Source organism: Copidosoma floridanum, unplaced genomic scaffold (assembly GCF_036245765.1).
Source record: "Copidosoma floridanum isolate Cflo_tuat_1 unplaced genomic scaffold, Cflo_Japanese_pri ptg000006l, whole genome shotgun sequence".
In the NCBI taxonomy this organism is placed as follows: domain Eukaryota; kingdom Metazoa; phylum Arthropoda; class Insecta; order Hymenoptera; family Encyrtidae; genus Copidosoma; species Copidosoma floridanum.
This window is the reverse complement of record NW_028321883.1, coordinates 15,687,411-15,708,037: the sequence shown is the minus strand read 5'-3', so window position 1 is coordinate 15,708,037 and position 20,627 is coordinate 15,687,411. Positions and strand designations below refer to the sequence as shown.

Below are 20,627 nucleotides of genomic sequence, written 5' to 3'. Positions count from 1 at the left end.
TTATCGAGACGAAAAATATTATGTATAAGCAGTGTGGATGAAATCGGAGTGAAAAAATCTTACCCAGTTCTGTGGGCCAGCGCAGGTGTACCTCCTCAACGTTTAGCGTGCCCTCGCAGGGAATCGGCCGCCAGTGGCTCTTGTGCATGTGATTGCCGATGATGGTGGTGATGATGCCGTCCCTGTCAACCATACGGATATTGGTACCGTCAGCAAAGTAAAGCACGTTGTCGGCCGAGATGGCAACACCCTTGGGATAGGCGAGCTTGGCGTCTCGAGCAAGGGCACCGTCACCACAGTGAGCCTCGTCACCGGGCAGACAACGCTCTCCTGAGCCCACCACCGTTTCCCAATTGTGCTCGGGGTCCGAGTAGTCGGTGGTGTTGCGCACTCGGATGATTTGGTGAGACTCGGGATCGCTGACGTACAGCGAACCGTCGAGCGGGCTCAGAGCTATGTGGTACCGGTAAGAGACATGGGTGGCACTGCAAATCGAAAATTATTTAGTTTTGTCACGCAATCAACGAGAGGTGCAGAATTTTCGTGGAAACGAAAAAAACGAAGGATTGCTCACTTTAGCCGAACAATGGTCCTCACGGTGCCGTCGACCAAGATCTTTCTGACGAGGTTGAAGTCGCCGACGAAGATGGAGCCATCGGGAGCCGTGGCCAGAGCGACAGGGGCGAGCAGTCGCTGCTTTGACGCCTGCCCGTCGCAGTCATAGCACTCCAGTGGCCTCTGATGCCCATCACCCATCGTCGTCAGAATAACGCGAGGCTTGTGCTTCAGATAAATATTTGAACCGTCGCCCTTCTGCAAAATGCCCTCGTGGAAGTTGTACCGGTGATGGATGTCCAGGTTCCAGCCGCCAACCTCGGAGATCGACATATCGTGGCCACTGAGCTTCGTCGTCTGCACGTCCCAGATGACGTCCTTGCAGTCGCTGTACTCGTAGCCGACCTTGACCATAGCTGTCGTCACCCCGTACACGCGCTGACGGTAAACGTTCAGACGGTTCCAGGCGTAAGTGAACTATAAACGAGGAACATTTGTTTGATATATCACGGTGGCGCCTCGATACGAAAAGTAAATAAAAAAAACAATCCACGACTACTCACTTTGATGACCGGGTCGGCCTCAAAGGTCTTCTCGAAGAGGATACCCTCGATCGTGATCCTCAAGTGAATGAGGTTCAGAGTCGGTGGGATGACATCGGGGGTGAGTTGAAGCTGGATGGTTGAGAGGTAACCAGCGGCTCGCGAGCTGTGGTAGACGAGGTTCAGCCCGGTGCCGGGAATTTGAATGCTCTCCTGGACGACCTGGGACTCGGCGAGGATGGCGCTCTTGTCCGGACACGCGCCCTGGAAGCCGTGCTTCCACGTGGCCAGCACCACGGGCTTCATGAGGTCGTAATCGTGAGCCGCGCAGCTGTGCGTCACGTGGACCAGTGGCTTCTCGTCCGCCGTCGTCATGACGAGCTTGTTGATTATCACCACCTGGTTGTGAAAAACAAGTGATCATCAATTTTTGCTTAGGAGAAAAGTAAGGATGGAGCTTGGGAAAGCAACGGACCTCGTTCCAGGGCACGAAGACTATGTGGCTCTGGGCCTTGAAGGGCGAGCGTCCGAATTGCAGGGTAACGGCTCCACCGCCGTTTACCAAAAGGTCGAACCAGCCGTCGTCCCGAGTGAGGGTGAAGCCTTCCTGAGGTGTGCTCGTGCTCACGCGCACGCCCATCAGACCCATTCCCAGTGAGGTGACGACTCGTCCGCGAACCACCGCTGACCGACTGTTGTTGAGAGGCGCGAGGAAAATAAAGGCGATGAGTTGGTTGGTTTTTTTCTTTTTCTTCTTCTTTTCATAGTATAAATTTTGTACGCACGCCCCATTGATTTGCTTGAATCTCTCGAGCGAAAATTCGCTTGAATCGTTTCGCAAAAGAGCGAATTCGTCACGAGATATTCATGCGATGTTTTATTAATCGAGGCTGCGTTTTTTTATATTATCGCCACTTTCGTGCGTTGACTTTTGTTTATGTACACAAAAACTACTTGGTGATCGTCTTACTTGGTTGAGGTTGAAAAAAGTACGCGTGTATGTATAATTGTAAGTGCACGTAAAAAAAAGTTTTGGTCTTATTTATACAGAAAAATTTGTTTTTTCATTTAGTCATCTGTCGATTTCAATTCGAATCCAAACTGTAAATACCCAATTTTCGTAATTCTCAGTTACAGAGAAAAAATTTTAAAAATTTGAATACTAAACAGTTTGTTGGAAATAGTCGTCTGTCAGTGTTTTTTCCTCAAATCGTCACTTCTATAATAAACAAAAGTCTTTTTCGTCGACAAAAGTAAATACAGATGTATTGAAGCTCAACATAAAAGTTCACGGAACACAACACAGGATTCGTAAGGAAAACTGAACCATGCAACGTAAAAAAACAATATACTTTTATGGCTTTGCATTGTAAAAGAGGACACAGAGAAAAAAAAATTTAATTTTTTTTGGTCGTGAAGAACAAAAACACATATAGATACGTAGGTACGATAACGTACAAGAAAATTGAAATTTTTCTTTGCTAAATCAATTAAATGCAACAAAACACATTGGTTTTTTCGAAGGTCGTAAAAGACAAGAGGAACCTTCGAAAATAACGCACACAAGACATACAAGAAATAAAAAATAGAGGCACAATGAAATGAGCGTCGAATACGGGATATCGACGCCGTATGGATGCAGAGAAACACATAGACAGACATGTATTTTTTATTAAATGTGTACACATACATAGATAATAAAATGTAAAAAAGGAAAATTATTTTGCAAAAAGCTACTTTCTCACATGTGTTTGCATGAACTAATTTTTTTCTTTTTTTTTTTTCAAAAGGAACCAAAAAAGGAACTAAAGGGCGGTAAATTAAACAAGAATCGAAACAAGCTGCTCAAACAATACAAACTAAAAAACAAAAAAGGATTTTAAAAAATATGTATTTAAAGATAAAAAATCATAAGTTTACTTTTGATCTATGAAATGAAAAAAAAAGTAAGTATCAAACGAAAAATCAATGAAAACAGGACAACAGGCTGTGCTCTTATATCATTCTTTTCACTTTTTCCCTTTTTTTCTTACCTTGTATTGAAGTGATTCCAGAACACACTGTATGAGCAGCACAGACAAAACAGAGCCAAGTTAGAATGGTATGGTAATTGTTTGTTTTTTGTGTGTTTTTTTTTCTTTCGTTTTTAAAATAGGTATTTCAGATAAGATATTTCAACAAAGAGATGGGGAAAAAAAAAAAAAAAAAAAAAGTATACGAATGTACAAGTTTTCTTCATCAAAAGTGGATAGGGGATCGAAAGAAGACCATGATATAACTGAGCAGTGATACAATTATGTTGTGTACATGTGTATGCTTGTATTGGATAAAACATAAAGATGAAGAAAAATATTGAATGAGAAGGTAAAAGTATATGTAGGGGTACGTATCATGAGAAGAGAGGGTTCAGTGCAGGGCACACATTCGCGCACACGTATACGTAATACAAAACATATGTTGAAAAAAAATAAAATAAAATGTTGGGATGTGATTTAACACGGGCCACAACAACGCAGAGGGATTCATAATAATAATAATAATAATGTACACACATAGGCATATACTTTGCTTACATGTGTACGATATACATAATTATTTTTATCGTCATTTACATATTTATGTATTAATCTGTTATTGATGGAAACATTTGTATTGAACTAATATAGGTATATATATATTTGAATCGAGAGTATTAGTTTTATCGTGAAAACCAGAAAAAGAAGGATTGGTGGGCCATACCTTTCGTTGAAGGTCTCCTGACGGGCGTAGTTCTGCAGACTACCATCGTCAATCAAGAATTTCATTCTCTCGAAGAACGAGGCCGTTATAGCGGGCGGCTGCTTCCTCAGCAGTATGTCGATGGGCTTGGGCGCCGAGACGCACAACTGACTGCCCCGGCAGACCGGGTTGGCGCAACACTCTGGATCCGCGCAATCAACCAGACCGTCTGCGCGTCCAACAAACAACGATCAACGCGTGTCATTTGCACTCTCTCTCTGACTTTCCTCTATATATTATGTAAGATGAGACATCCATATGCTTACCTTTGTCGTTGTCGCGGCCGTCGCTGCAGTCCTGCTCGAGGTGGACGCTGCAGTCCTTGCCGTTCCAGCCGTCGTAGCACTTGCACTCCCACTGGGCGTCCGAGTTGACCTTGCACTGGCCGTGGCCGGAGCAAGAGTTCGGGCAGCCCTCCATGGTGCAGTGGCGGCCGTTCCAGCCGGTGACGCAGAGACAGGTGCCGTTTTTGCACTGGCCGTGCTCGTTGCACCTCGGGTCGCACTGCTTGAGGTTGCAGAGCTCGCCGGACCAGCCGGCCAGGCAGTCGCAGGCGTTGTCGACGCAGTGCCCGTGGGGCCCGCAATCGAGGTCGCACAGCTCCTTGGAGCAATCGTCCCCGGACCACATGGGCTCGCACAGGCACGTCTGGGTCTCGAGGTCGAAGCTCCCGTGGCCGCTGCAGCCGGGCAGGCACTGCAGCGCCTCCTTGTCCATTTGGCTGCAATCGGCGCCCTTCCAGCCCTTCTTGCAGATGCACGCGCCACCCTCGGCGCAAAAGCCGTGGCCCGAGCAGCTCGGGTGCGGGCAGTCCGGCTCCTCGCAAAACTTGCCCTTGTAGCCGCGCACGCAGTTGCACTTGCCGTTGGTGCAGTGGCCGTGCCCGTTGCAATCCGGCACCTCGCACTCGTCGTGGCGCAACGAGCACTCCTTGCCCTTCCAGCCGGGGTTACACTGGCACTCGCCGTTTATGTACTCGCCCCGTTGGCTGCACAGCACCGGGCAAACGCTCTTGCTGCAGTCCTCACCGCCGAAGCCCGGGTTGCACTGGCAATGGCCGAGCAGGCACTCGCCCTTGCCGCTACACCCGTTCGGGCAGTTGTGCGTCATGTCCTCGGCCACCACGGCGATGAAGCTCACCTCCTGGGGATCCCCGTCGTCGTTGTACAACGACAAGAACCAATGGCCCGGCTCCATGTAGTGCGTCACCTCCTTCTTTATCGAGGGTTGCTGCAATCAACCACAATCAATTGTTACAATCCTCCTCATATCCGACACGAATCTCGTGGGGGGGTACAATAAAGTCACTTACGTGCGAGGCTCGGGTTGTCCTGGCCTTGAAGCCGCTCAGCACCTCGAGGAGGTCGTACTGGGTGTGGGTCGGCAGGGCGTTTCTGCGGGCGTACACGCCGATGCTCGCACCCCGGGTTATGTTGTAGTCGAAGCGCACGTAGGCCGGCTCCGACTGGTAGAACTGCATGTTCCAGTAACTGTAGGCCGGGATTTCCCGGTTCAGGTGCTGGCCCAAGCTCACCTGGGTGAACGTCGTGCCGTCCGGTGGGAACGACCTGCCCGGGAATGTTCTGCCACCTGTCGAGTCAAAACGAGGTTTTTTTTCTTTAAACCATTTTTTTCATCCCCCTCACTATCGTGATTAATAAAACGAAGCATGAGGTAAAAAATGGCGCATCACATCAAGTGAATCATCGTCTATGAATGACTAAAAAAAGGTATTTGTATTGCATGTAATTATGTACATCTGTCAATGACGTCGGGTAACGGAATACACACTCCTCGCGATATTTCGCCACACACCCACGCGCAAGTACATCCTACTCGCTGAAGCGGAAGCCGAAAGATTTACAAGAGAAGGAAGGCGGTTAGTCGTACATTAGTTGCATTGTTAGTAAACCATTCAGAGAACGTGCACCGGTCAAGTCGATTATCGTTAGTATAGCTCGGTTAGTGATGATAAAATCGCTCGTATAAACATTAGTTAGTCGCAGCATCGTATGTACGAAAGTAAAAAATAATGAAACGATCCCCTTTTCTCGTCTGTACACTTGCAGTGGACGGCGGTCGTTGTTTTGTTCGATTCGATCGAAGCTAACGTTTTTCGTTTCTCTCCTCCAATCCTACAGTGCGAGCGAGACGAAAAACGCATAGCCAACAGGTTCGAATCGACCAACAAAAAAAGAACCCCGTCCTGGTGACCTGCACTGCGTCCACCCCCTCACCTTCCAGCATCGGTACAACGGGCTCCGGCTGGGTAACATTACTCGCCGGCCGGCAACTCTCCCTTAGCTCCGTATCCTCGGCTCCAACACTAGTACTTCTCGCAGTGTCCTCCTCCGTAACCGCGCTAGCATCGCTCGTAGTCTCCGTCCCTTCCGAGGTCACCGACCCAATGGTCCCGGCCTCGTAAACCTCGCTCGTGGTCGAAAGATCGTCCCACTCGCTCGGACCCGCTGCCACCAGGCACGGGCACTCGCACTCGCACTCGCACTCGCCACCACCCCACAACGGCAACGGTGGTGAACTCGGCGGTTTTGGAGGCGGCGGGGAGGTCGTCGTGGATGTCGGCTCATCAGGAGCATCGGTGACGCTAGGCCCATCGCCGGAGATACCCAAGGATCTCTCGATGCTGCCCAGGGACTTTTTAATGTCGGCCAGCGACTTCTCGATCGACAGAGTCGTTGGGTGTTCCGGTGCTACTGTGCTTTCGGGTCGGACGCCCGGGACGTTTACGTTAATCGAGGCAGAGTCGGGCACGGTCAAAGACACCACGTAGAGGGTCGAGTTGTCCGTGGACACGGTGAGGTTCACCAGCACACGAGTCCCGGAGGCTTCGGTGACCGGGACCTCGGTCTTTTCTTCGCGAAGAAACTGGTCGCTCGGCGAGCGTTCCACCGAGTTGGAGATGTAGCGGGTGCCGTCGTCGTGGGGTCTGCTGATGACTTTGGTCCCCGGGCCTCCGTCGCTGGCCACCGAGCGGAACTTTTCCTCCAGTTTTTGGAAAAACTCGCGCTTGTCCGGCTTCTTCATCAGCTCCTCGAGCTCCCTCTCGTCCTCGTCGTAGCTGGTGTCATCTATCGCGTGCAAGTCGTTGCCCTCGCTCGTCCCCGGGTGTTTGGTAGGGCTGTGCCCGTCGAGTTTCACGATTTCCAGCTCATCGTGTCGGTAGTAGTCGAACGGGTAGTCGCGCTGAAGCTCCTCGGACGAGTGACGAGGCGCCGCCTGGTCGGCCAGCACCACTTCGCGAGCCACCTCGGGGAAGGATGGCCTAGTCGACTCGTACTCGCCTCGACTGACCGCCTCACCGTGACTTACCCCCGCGACTCTGTTCTCCGCGGTAACCAGAGCTACGTCCGTCGCGAGAGTCGTTAGTGGCTCGTTTGTCTCCGGGTCGTCAACATCCGCGGTACTTCCGTAACTCTCTGGCGTAATAAAATCTCGCGCAGTGGCCGTAATTTTTTTCGTCGTCGCTAAAACCGCGTCCAAAGTATCCTCGTAGGGGAATGGGCTCACACCAACCGATCGAGTACTCGAGGGGCCATAGCTACCGTAATCATCGGGGCTGCTACTATCCGTGGTTGGGTAATAAACAGAGAAATCGTTAACAGGAGATTCCGGATTAGTGTGTTCTACCGTAAAGGAGGAGGAGGAGGTCAGCTCGCTCGCCTCCTCCTCGGCGTTAGTAGTAGCAACTACCACCCCCTCGCTATTAGAGACGGTGCTTTGGTCATGCAATAGCGACAACAACAATACAGTGGTGTTAGCAACATCGGCATCGGCATAGGTGGTAGTGGCATTGCCAACAACACCCTCGAGCGCGTCAACCGGGTTATCCTCGTTCCCAACGACACCACCACCGTAGTCAACCTTGTCATGCTCGGGCGCGCTTCTACGCTCGCGGGCGGTTCGCTGTGGTTCCTCGCCAGGATCATCGCGAGCATTACCTCCGGCGTTAGATGGCTGGCGCTTGCCCGCGGAGCTCGGCCCCAGTGACGTTGCGGTACCGTTGCCGGCGGGGCCTCCTCCACCGGCGCTGCCGCTGCTTTTCGCCGCGTCCGGGCCCCCGGGCTTGCCGTCGTCGACCAGCACTGTGCAAGCCTTCGTGCCCTGGTACCAGTTCACCATGTTCGATGCTAACGTGGATAAGGGGGGGGGGAAGAGACAAGAGAAATGTTAATTTTCTTTTTTTTTTTTTCTCAGTGAAAACATATGCACAAGAAAAAAAAAAAAAAAAGAAGAAGAAAAAGCACGTACCTGTTACGTAAGTGAGGGCCGCGAGTAGGCACAGCGAGACCATTATCACGACAATCGCGATGATTTTCCAGCTGCACCAGTCGACGCCCTTGCGAAAATGACAGCGGATGCTCTGCCTCCTCATCGGGATCATCGAGGAGGCGTGTCCGTAAGGAAGTGGTACCCTGCAAACGAGAAGGAAAAAAAAAAAAACACATACAATCCCGTGCAATTATCGCATGGTATAAGAGAATACGTCTATTATTTTTTTCTCTCTCTCTCCACGCAAGTGAAACTTTTTTTAAATTTTCCAAGCGATGAAAAATATAATATTAATCATATCCGCAGCACAATCGCAGGTGCATGGATTCATCAGATCCGACGTGTTTCGATAAACCGTTTAACACCGCGTGTATAGGTACAAATACCGCAATGAAAATATATATGTGCCTAGTCACTCGTTATTAAAATTACGCTCGAGGATTCTAAAAATAAGTACCCGATATCCCCACACAATATAATATACGCTTGTATCCATTACGCGTACGCGTGTAGGTGTATACAGCCGAGCACCGCCCCGACTAATTCGTGTCTCTCTTGTCACCTCCCCCATTATGATGCGAGGGAGAAAAAAAAAAGGGCATCGTAACGCACGTCGTATTTTCCACATGTACCTATACACCTATACCGATATACATCAGGTTCACGGCGTCTCCTTTATTCTCTCCCATAGCACATAGGTATTGTATAGATATATATACCAATGGACAGAGAGCCAAAAATATAGGTACCCACACGCACACATATTACATATTATGCCGAGACGCGAGGGATCCCGCAAAGCAAAGGAAGGAAAAATATTTAAAAGGGAGTTCCCAGGGTCAGTCCTGCTTTATGTTTGCTCTGCAGCCGCTATAGCTGCTTCTCTCGTCTCCCTTTTCCTCTCGTTTCCATGTATACATGCATACGCTGGCTTGCAGGGAGTTTGTACACACAAGTGGACTGCAGGAGAGAGACTCTTCGAGGTGGTCCGCGGCTGATGGATCCCGAGGCATTAGCCTCCCCCCCCCCATCCTCGCTCGAAATTCCACGTTTTCTTACTGTACACGGCGCGGTGGACCCCTCGCGGGGATTACTATCGACACTGCTCTCTTGCGTTTTTCATTGCTCCGTTTGTTTCTTAAAAAAAAAAAAACATTTTTACTTTCTCTCTTTCATTTCTTTTTCAAACTAATCAAAACCAAAGGAAAAAAAATTGCACCAATTCAGTGAGCTAATTGAAGAAGGTACGAGAATGCCAGGAATCAATCAGTAGAAGTAAATGGTGACGAGTAAATGATCGAGCATCGGGGGGGGGGGGAGACGTAGGATGAGTCGGAGGAAAAGAAATCCATGTCAATGAGTCAGTTGCATAGCGGGTGGCGATAAATTTGCTCGATTAGCGCACATTAGGCGGCGCATGGTATTGGGACACGGGGGAGAGAGACAGAGAGGGAGAGAGGGACAGCCGATGTCGTAAATAATTCTCTCAATTATCTAATAGAGCCGATGGTCGCGGCACAACACACACGAGAGAGCGGGTCAAAAGCCACTAAATCCCGTATGGGTCCACATTTGGCACGACCAACGAACGAGCGACACGGGGGGTGATGCGTATACATCTCTGGACTACTAACGCGCCACCGGAATCTTTTCGGCTATCGACCATTTAAATTATTTAAAATTAGTGTAGCGATTGATTGGTATTTCTTTAAATGAATCCTTGCGGCCATCAAGAACGAAAAAGACAATAAAGGGAATAAAAAAAAAAAAAAAAAAACATTTTCGACGTTGCGTCGGATGTCCCATTGGCGGTGTAAAAGTGGCACTGTTTGTGTGACACTCGAAGAGCTTTCTTTTCATCGCTCTCCAGCCGGCGTGGTTGTCGGGAGAGCGAAGAAAATGGAAATGATCGAGGAGCCCAGGCGAAAATTCGGGTGCTCGCGCGTGGGTCGTGAATCACGTCCATTGACGCGACGAGTGAACGGGACGAGACCGTGGAAAAATTTTTGGAAGAAAAAAAAAAAAAAAAAAAGAGCTTTGTTGGAGTCGTCCCTTTTTCCCCGCCTACCGATCTCTTTCGTCGCTAAACGGAGGAGTCTCCTTCGGCGTGCCCCGGCTGATGCACGTCGAGCACCTTTCCACCCTCGTGAATGAGACTCGGGCTCCTTTGTACAAGCGCGATTTCCCGTACGCGTTTTTATACATAAAAGAGGGAGGAGAGTTTTCCGAACGCAAGTGTTGTGTACACAAGGTCCGGCGTTCGCGGGATTTCGATGCGCGCATTGTCGATTCGATCGGTTCCGAGTTGGTGACATCATGATTTATGCCGGTGTATGGATTTTAAAAAGGCCGTTGAGAATTTTTCAATCAAAAGATGAGATGTTTTTCTTCGAAACTAAGCCGGATTGTGGGAATTGTTTCATCAAAGATCGTCAATAAAGGACATTGTAGGAGAAACACTTGACGCGGAGCCGTGTGATATTAAAAACAATTAATTATCCCTCGACGTGATTTCTCTTTCCCGCATTGTAATGTTACATGCAGTTCAAGTGTAGCTCCGGGATCCTTAAAAAATGCTGAAACCAGTACAATGCAAGACAAACTGCCCTTGCTCGTACACGGGAGGAAAAAGAAAAAAGACCAAAAGAGAAAGGGAGGGAGAAAACGTCGCGTGTACAGCGGGAGGGGAAAAAAAAAGATGATTCTATTTCTTAAGGATTTATACCTGTATGACCAAGAGGAAAAGGAGGGTGCTCATATAATAACTTAAACGCCATGCAGCGTCCCTTTTCTCACACACATACACGCGCGGATGTCCTTTTCGCGGCTGCTGTTGCCAGCTTTTGAAATATCACGCGCTATAAAGTTTCATTTGCGTAAGAGTAGGTGTTTTTGTTAGACTTTCACGGCAACTATATGAGAAAAATATCCTTGTGACACACAGAAACATACAATAATAAAAATAATAATAATAGGTATATCCTTACCTGTCCATGTTGTTTTGTAACTCGACTTTTATTGGACTGTTTCCCGTTGATTGGTTTTTATTGTTGTAATCATTCTTAGGTTTCTCTGCAACAGAAATAAAAAATTTCGAGTTTATTATTATTATTATTATTATTATTACTTCACCTCTTCAGCAAATAATATACACTTGTATAGTAATTCTAATTGCATCGGCTTACAATATCGTTACGTGTAAACCCGCGTGTCCGAAAAATCCTTATACCTCAACGCTCGATCGGCACTGCTGTACATCAGTCGTACGATCTAAAAAAAAACAAAAAAAAAAAAAAAAAAACAATGCGTGTACGCGCGAGCTCGATTAATCACGCACCGAAAGTCTCTATGAAATTTCGTAATAAAGAATCAAGCCGATGATTAATCGATCCTTGTTCCGCGCCTTTTTTTTTTCCCTCTTCGGCCTCCACGTGTATAAACCAAAAGTCGGAGGACTTTTGTCCGTAAGGGTGATATATACAGGAAAGAGGGGGTAGGCGCAGTTGTGCTGCCGTCTACCTTCTGCCGTTTCCCTTCGAGCGTACGCACACAAATGTACTTACTCCCCACTTTTCTTTTTCTCCATCTTTCCACGCGCAAAGAGCGCATGGAGAGGCGGAGCCACTTTTAAATTAATTACCGTCCAAGGGTAACGCGCGTATAAGATACACCTTTTTTCTCCCACCCCCCCCCCCCCTCTCTCACACACACACGCGCGCGCGCCATTAGTATACGAGAGCCCGATGCACCAGTCCGCGTTTTTTTTTTTCTTTTCGTTTCCGTCATCCATCCCCTTCGCGCGTATATCACTACCGGTCTTGCGTATACACGATTGCAAATAATAACACGTGCCTGTACGCGGTATCGCGATGCAAATTTAATGACATACTCGAGAGCGCCGGGAAAGCCAGAGCATGTGTGTAGGAAAAGCCGATCGGCTTCCGGCGACCACCTCGGCAATAATGAAGAGGTAAAAAAACCGATCGGTATACACCTTTCCGCGGATAATGCGTGAGGAATCGTTAAGTGCACGATGCCTCCACACTTTACGCTTTGGATTTCAAGGGCGGCCTACCCACGTGTGTGTATATGGGGGAAAGGAAAAGACCACCGTGCGAGTGTATCATGTATATGCGCACGTGCGTATACAAGCTGAGCTGCCGATCGTCTCCTTTTGGGTTTTTCTAAAAGAAACGAGAGACTTGTACTTTTGTATACAGATCTCTATGACACGTCTCGTATGCAGGACGAACAACTTAAGCTCGGGTTTAATATATATACATTGTACTTCTCGAATTTCACTTTCGACCGGAACCGCATCGCGAACGCTCGTCATTACTTTTTTTCGCAGCGATGATATTATCGCGATCTTTATAGTTTTGCAGGCGAGGGGGGAGGAGGGGGGGGCGTATTGTTTTTTATGACGCAACGCACCGGCACCGAGAGAGCGATTTCCCCGTGAAATTAAGCCGGGCTCGGGCGATCAATCTCCCTACGGGCAGTAAACTTTCATCGCTCCGATCTCGATACGTTGTATTGTATACACTTGCCCCGAGTGTATGTATTTATAGAGGCGAGGGAATCGAGCCGAGATGAGAAATAAGAAACAATATGCGAGGGCGGTGGTACGATGACGTAACCGCGCCAATCATCGAGCTTGCGAAATCATTATTACTCGCGTGTAGCGGAGTGACAGGAGGAAAAGGCGCGCGTGGTACGGTGGAGAGATGCAAAAATAGCGTATACAAGATAAGGGCGTATGGACGGCAGTTGAGGTTCACCGGTGCGTGTGTATACGTGTAGAAGCGCGCGTTAAAGGGAAATAAAAAGCACAAGAGAGGAGCGTAATTCTCGTATGTATCGCGAGTGAAGCCTCGGAGCGGGACACGAAAGGCCCAAAGAGGAGGAGGACGAAGGAGCGGGCGTGGGAAGGCCGAGGAAGGAGAGAGAGAGAGAGAGAGCGTCTCTAATACCTGCCGGCTAATTGACGGTTTCGTGAGTCTGGGGCCCCTTTTTACATGCACACACGGATACATAATATATTATATATACAACCTGTAGGTGAGCAACTGTATGTATGTGTAGACGCAGAGCCGGCGATGATTGCGCCGATTATAAGGGGGGGTTACGCGCGGTTCCCGAATCCTATCTCCTTCTCTCTCTTGGTCCGTACACCAGCTATTTAGGAGGTTTTAGCGACTCCCCACCCTCCTCCTCTTCCTGCTGTTGTGCAGTATACATGTATATATATAGATTCCGACATCGCGCCCGGGGGTCGAACCAAACTTTCGTTGTTCTTTACGCCTTTTTTTTTTTTTTTTTTTTTTTTTTTATCTGGTGTACACACACGCCCAGCCTAGAGATCGTAGGTATAATACCTTTTTTTTCTCTCTCTCTCTCTTTATCTATCGATGGAGCGACAACCGAGTTCGGGGCCCCTGTAATTATAGATTTATCTGTTGATTTGATTTTTCGTACTACACTGTATACCTATGTATATGCGGAGAGATGGTTAACTACGTATACCAGCTGCTCCCTTTTTTTTCGTTCAACCGTGTAATGTCAAGGGATATGTTGTATACACTTTTAATCGAGCAATTCGTTTCTATTTCGGGTGTATCGAACAAAGCTGAAAAATATCCAATTACAGCGTGTATATTTGCGCGTACGAGTATACATCGGCCGTTTGGTAAAGAGAAAACGGAGCTCGCTTTCATTTTGTGGAGTTAAGCGGCGGGCGTTCATTAAGATTCACAAGCGTCGGCGAGTAACCCGCTCTCGAGCGAAAAGGATATACAAAAGCCACAGAGAGAGAGAGAGGACACGTATACGTTCAAAGGGCCTCAAAGAGCTGATGCAGCCATGGGTACCTAGTCCCAAAACAAAAAAAAAACCGCCTGTCTTTTAAAAACCCGTCCTTCTCCTCCTCCCAACGGGGACAAGGGCACAGCTATATATGTGTATGTTCCCTCGGGAGTCGGTAGGTATACAGGTACACACGAAACGTGTATCATAACGCGCGAAGTCAATATACGGTATAGGTATAGAGGGTTGAGATAAGTCGAAGGCTCCGCCGGGATGTCCCATAAATCAAGCGCTCCTCCTACGCGCCGCCTTACCGCCGCATAGTAGTAAAGGTAACAGCAGCAACCCAGGAGACTTTTGATGCTTGTGTTCTTCTGTGTTTATTTTGCCGAGGGAAGGGGAAAAAAAAAAAAAAAGGGATGAAGGATCGGTATGGACTGCGGAGAAAGAAAAGCGAGAGAGCCCCTATATGTGCGCGCACGCGTCCCGGATCAAAACAGATGTGCGCTCTTCTTCTTCCCTTTGTTTTTTTTTTCCCCCAAAGAGATGGGTTAACGTCACATTTTTACCTATATGTAGACAGGCAAATTTGGTTTCCCACCGTCGAGGAGAGGGAAAGGTTGTTGTCGCTGTGGATTAGCCGAGTGCGTGACGTTTTTCCGATGGCGAGAAACAAAAAGCAAAAAAAAAAAAAAGCAAAATTTGAAAAGCGCGTCGCAGCACTTTGGGGAAAAAAATTTAAAACAGCAGCGACGAGCCGCATGAATAAATCCCGCTCGAGGATGGCGATGGGACGCGCGCGACCAAACTCGGGGAATTCCCGGTCGCTCGTAAAGAATAAACGCGCGCAATTTTCCCGAGCGCCCGTGGAAAAAGGGAAAACAACAACAAGCCCCTCCTACGGCTCTCCCAGCAACAAGCCACCGCGAACTCTCCGTGTCGGGGAGGATGAGGGCCGGGAGAAGTTGGCCGAGGAATAAAATTTTCAAATTTATTCCAATAAACGCACGCCAGGGCGTGTAAAGCGGCCTACACCCCACCACCCCCCTCGCGCTTTCAAGTTTTTTCCTTACGCCCGTGGCAAATAGTGTGTGTACGCGATCTCGGTTGTTACAAATTGAAATTTTATTCAGCCACGCTTCGAGAGCCCCGTAAAATCTTCCCTCGATGTACATGTACGTTTTTTCTTTTTCTCTTCAAGCAGGTTCGAGTGCTTCGCGTCGTCGTTTGCTTCCTTTTTTTTCTCTCCGTTACTTTGCGCGAATTGATTTTTCAGAGGCCGAACCTGCTGGGACCGGTGTAAAAGTACACACGAGCTGGTAGCCGTTATTACGTACGCGAGAAGTTGTCGGTCAGGGGGGGGGGAGGGAAATTTACAGTCTTCCTCTCCGGACTGGGAATAGTTCGTTAGGAGCGCGCGTAAAACGCGTAAGGGCCGTACCCCTCAAGTGTGTACCCTTTTTTTTTTTGTTGGCAAGAATGTTATTTATCATCGATCGCCATAAACACGTGTACCATCTAAAAATTTCCACGTATCCGTACACTTTCCGCTCCATCATTGAGATGTAGGTTTCATCATGAGCTCCTCCAACCCCACGTCAACCTGCTTCCTCCATCATTGGCTCGGAGTATTGTAAGGGGGGAGAGAAAAAAATTAAACCGTTGCGTGTGCGCATAAACAAAAGAAAGACCCGAAAAGCAAAGCACTAAATCGTTCGAGGCGGCACGACTCCCTTCGAAAATCGACGATAAGATAAGGTGTCCGGGCTCCTCGACAAATATTTACGAGCTGGTCTCCCGCGTCTGCAGTGTATTTATTATAACAGCGGCCCGCAGGAGTCGGTATGCTGGACGCAGAAGAAGAAGAAGAAAAAAGAGAGTTCACTTGATTTTACTTTCCCGAGGAGGGTAACGAAAACAAAAAAAAAAAAAAAAAAAAAAAAAAAAAGAAAAAAAGAATGACCCGAAAGAGGCACCCACGCGGGAGAGATAAGATAACGCGTCTTTAGCGTGTTGCGTGTGTTTCCATGATGTTTTTTCGGAGCTCTACTGCCAGACGAGGGGAAGAACAAGTGGGACGGCAGGATTGCGAGCCCTTTGTTTTTCCTTCGACTTTTCCGGCTCGTGTTTGTAAATCGCATTACCACGTCTTCTCCGAGGGGATGCGATAAGTGCTTATGGAATTTTTGCATTTCGCTGCTAATAGTTTTTGGTCGAACGGTAAACAAGATTGTGAAAATATTCTCGTCCAGGGAAAAGATTGTTTTTGTGCGCGTTAGCCAGCTTTACAATAAATCAAGCTCTAGTACACGCGCTGGCGTAGATCGTACTGTGCTCACTGTGACCCGTTTCAATGTCAACATATTATGAGAGGGGAAAAAAAAGAGTGGGTATACCCTAATCTCGAGATAAAACGATAAAAACTCCCACTCGCGCGTCCATCAAACTTCCACGGTCTCATCAAGTGGGCACACTGCAGGGGTAATATTATAATGGTTACCCAAACAAAAAATAATCGGCCTGTGTCAAAGAAAATCACACCGGATGTTTAAAACCGATAACGATCGAGCCAAAAAACCCGTTCACGTGAGCGGCCGTTGTATATGCACTCGAGTGTACCCTCGTCAGAGCATGTCCTGCACGAGGTATATCTAATAACCCCTAGAAAGAAAAATGTGCGATCTATATCCGTTGCGTTAACCAGCGGGGCTAATTTGGTCCCGGAGCCATTGTCGTTTGTTGGGACAGTCGATTCGAAAGGTAGAGGAAAACAGTATTTAAGAGAGATCTGTTGTCTTTTCTTTTCTTTTTTTGTTTTTTTTCGTGTCTGTCTCTGACGTTGGAAACACCGACGCGTCGAGGGAAAACGAGACGCGAGCGATTTTCGCTGCGGGAATCCAGGGATCCGCCTTTTGGGGGCGATTACTCAATCGTGGGAAAAGACTCTCGAGCTTGTAGGTGTAATTTACGCGTTTTTACCTCGCATCAATTAACCATCGCATCATCATTCCTCACAATTTGACTCGGCGTCACTCGTTTCCACCCACACTTCTTATGTATCCATACATATATACTGGTGCTTTCAAGTTTTCGCATAAAATGTAATAAAAATGTATGGCATATATCGTTGGCACAGTATATTATATACAGGCAGTTGCTGTTCTACCGCCACACCGGACGAATGAGAGGGAAGCAAGAGGGAGAGAAAAACTGTGATTTCAATTAAGATGAAGGCGCGAGATTACCTCCGGGGCACTCGGCAAGAAATAGACGAGGAAGAAGACAGCTGACTAAACAAATTCCTAAGAGGCGTTGGGCACTCCACACACACTTGCACATAGCCACACGAGGAAGATGCTCTCATTAGCAAAACAATCGAATGGCTCTTGCACAAGGGTGTGTACATGTGCTATATAGGTACAATACTTGGGTAACGTATATAATACGTAATGGACTAGCATTTAGATTAAGGGCATTTCAATTTTCTCGTACACAAGAGCTCGAGTGGAGTGGGGTAGGGAGAGGTGCGTAATTTTTTTCGCCCCCGTCGTGCGAGTAATCGGGCCAATTTGATCAGTAGCTCGTGTAGGTATACGCCGAGTGTATATATATATATATATATATAACATGTGCTGTCTTCGCTGCGTCACTCGAACTACCTGACATTTGAATAACAATAATATAGTTAAACGGCGCTTTTCCCACGCCCGGCAAAAAGAGTTTTTCGCAATTCTCGCTCCCTGCCATTCCTTTTCCGCGTTTTCCACAATCGGAGGAAGACAGGGTTAAAAACACTTTGCTAACAATCGTCGGAAGGGAGCTCCGCGACTCCTTGTTTTACACGCTCCTCGACGCGACCAGGTACACGGCTGAAGAGGGGCGGGGGAGGGGGGAGGAGAAAAATTTTCGAGTTCTCTTTCCTAATTGAATTTCAAAGGAAGTCTCGGGTTACCCGCAGCAGCGGGAGGGTTTTTCCTCGAGCTGCAGCTCATCCGTTTCGTTGTTAATTCCCGCACCAATCTCAGAGTGCAGAGGAGGACGAGGAGGAAGGATAATTATTGCCCACGAAGCTAATATCGTCGCAAAAAGCGTATAGTATACAGTATATAAATAAACAAACAATTAAATAAATACGTACTCGATATGTTGTAAAAGTTGCCGGACGGGGTGCGTACGAGGCAATTGGGCTCCAAGTCGGGGTCTCGCTCGTGGTCGTTGGCCGCGTGGCTTCCTGGCAACCTGCCGTTCAGCCGGCTCATTGTGGGATTGCGCGGTGGCACATCGGGTGGTACCCGCGGTGCCGCGCTGTCCAACAGACACCCTGTAACGAAAAGAACGACGTGCCAAACTTTAGCTCATGTTTATTTATTCATTCATTTTTTTATTACTTATACATATATGTATATTTATATTTTACACATGTATAACAACTCCATGATCATCATCTCTCGTTTAGTAATGGTGAAAATATATTCATTCATTCGCACACGTGCGCAAGAAGGGCTCTACGAGCCACCTCTTTATATACTCTATTGGTTGTTAGGTTCATCCTTGTACCGCGTTAATTAGCTGTATTGTGCGGGTGTGTGTTTACTGTGTATCCCTTTCTCTCTCTCTACTTAAAATTGTGAAAACTGATACTTTTTTTTTTTTTTTTCATTTTTAATTAACTTAATGCGTCCCGTTTCAGGTCCGTGTGATAATAAATTCCAATGGTCGGAAAAATAATATACATTCACAATTGTGTATCAGATAAAAGGAGAAAATGAACGTGCGGACGCAATTGGATCTCGAGCTAATTTTTTTTTTAAATTTGATTGAAAAAAAAAAAAAAAAGAAAAAAAAAAGTAAGCGTCTCCAAGGGTCTTGAGTTTTCCAAGAAGTCGAGTAACCAAAGAGCTGCTGATGCTGCTGCAGTTATATTACATAAGATAAGCACGAGCTCTCGATATTGTTATTTGTTCTCCCTCGGACGGATAACCCTAATCGCACGGTCAAGTGAAATGGCTTTGTACATTCATATAGAGGATCGCGTTACACAGGAGCAATGACGAACGATACCCGTGGGTGTGGTGGCATCGCTAAACTATACACATGCGAATAAACATCAGCGCCGAGTATTCAACATTTCCAAAGGGATCCCCTTGAAATAAATAGCCACGATGCACTGAACTCACGCGGACCGCGGCGAGCGACATGATAAAAGAAATGCGGTGCGTCAGTACATTTATGAGAATAAAAACTCTTTCACGCAGCTATATAGTGTTTCTCTTTGTACACAATGCGCAGATAAGCGTTTTATCATCCCGGAGCTCACGCGTGTGTATATGTATACAAACTAATGGGTTTCGTTGGCCATATCGCGTGATGTATTTTATATACATGACATATTCTCTAAGTTTCATACATGACGTATATATATATCCTGCCGCCGGTGTCGTAACCCGAGCAATGCATAAATATTTGAACAACCCGAGAGGGCTTCGGTAGCTCTACAACATAGTCGTCGAAAAAACTATTTATCACGTTTCGTTAACGTCGTTTGTGATTTTCATTGAAAAAAAAAAAAAAAAAAAAAAACTACCGTGTACACTTACTCTCGGTTGCGGTTATAATAGATAAAAAAAAAAAAAAAGAAGAAAATATCTCCGAGCAGGAAAAAAGTAGCGTTCGCGCAAGATACAATTAAGTATACGGAGGAGAAGGGGAAGGGAGCGCGTGCTCGCACACTCGAGGAGAGAGGACGAGAATTTTCCTAATGCCATTAAACGCAGCACTTAGCGGTATAATCCCGTAAAAGCTACCCTCTCGGCGAGGAGAAGGAAAAAAAAAAAAAGTACAACAATAAAGAAAAGCCCTCGGAAGAGGAGAAAAGAGGGAACCCGAGACGTGGTGATCGATCGGCAAGGAAGGAGATTCTCTTTGTGAATAAAAATGCCCATGTGTATACATATATATATAATATCGGGGCTGATGCCTGTGGGTGCGGCAGCTTGTCCGCGCTGAAAATCCGTAACCAAAGGCTAATAGACCACGGAAGATGAGTCCAAGGTGCGTTCACTCGAGACCCTTAAGCATCAAAAATGCGCGATCTCACAAAAGGTCGCGTGCGAGCGAGCTCCTCTCGTTTTGGGGAATCGGGACAATGGGCGTATACACACACGTTAGGCGCGCCACTCGACGGAAAATTCGTCGCGCGCGACAACGAACGGTTGGCCCTTCTCGGGGGCCTTTTTACTTCGCCGACGGGTTACACGCGTCCTCGATGAAAAAACTCACGGTTCTTTGACGTTGTTATTTTCCCCCCACCCACTTTTGGCTTTTCTCCCTTAAGTGGACATAATAGCAATGGCCACTGTAACCCACTGACGTGGCGGTTCCCTTTCGTTAACGTCGGGCGGCTCCATTGTGCGCGGCTCGCCGACGACTTGCACGCGCGTGCAACGAGAAAACAGCTTGTCGATCGGTAGGATCGATCGTTAAAACGCGTTCTCTCGAGTCCGCCTCGCGAACCCAAATCCAAATTCGAGTGCCCCCCCCCCCTTTTTTTTTGTTTTCGAGTCCCAACCCTCGAGGGTTCGCTCTCGAAGAATGATCAAAAAGCGTAACGGCAGAGTCGAGAGATTTCTTCATCGGGTACAAAGGGGCTTGGCTTGG

The 20,627-nt window shown here is 47.5% G+C and overlaps 1 protein-coding gene across 1 annotated transcript in view; it reads right to left on the bottom strand.

Moving 5' to 3' along the window:
* Positions 1–20,627, bottom strand: part of Ten-m (teneurin transmembrane protein Ten-m) — a 308,702-nt gene that overhangs the window by 4,342 nt on the left and 283,733 nt on the right. The window contains exons 3-14 of the mRNA XM_089598742.1: positions 18,109–18,291; positions 11,153–11,237; positions 8,145–8,308; positions 6,113–8,023; positions 5,188–5,465; positions 4,142–5,105; positions 3,837–4,044; positions 3,131–3,157; positions 1,573–1,789; positions 1,119–1,496; positions 575–1,032; positions 64–485 (exon numbers count right to left, since the gene is read on the bottom strand). Coding sequence (XP_089454868.1) covers positions 64–485; positions 575–1,032; positions 1,119–1,496; positions 1,573–1,789; positions 3,131–3,157; positions 3,837–4,044; positions 4,142–5,105; positions 5,188–5,465; positions 6,113–8,023; positions 8,145–8,308; positions 11,153–11,237; positions 18,109–18,291 — 5,295 coding nt within the window. The remainder of the gene's footprint in view (positions 1–63; positions 486–574; positions 1,033–1,118; positions 1,497–1,572; positions 1,790–3,130; positions 3,158–3,836; positions 4,045–4,141; positions 5,106–5,187; positions 5,466–6,112; positions 8,024–8,144; positions 8,309–11,152; positions 11,238–18,108; positions 18,292–20,627) is intronic.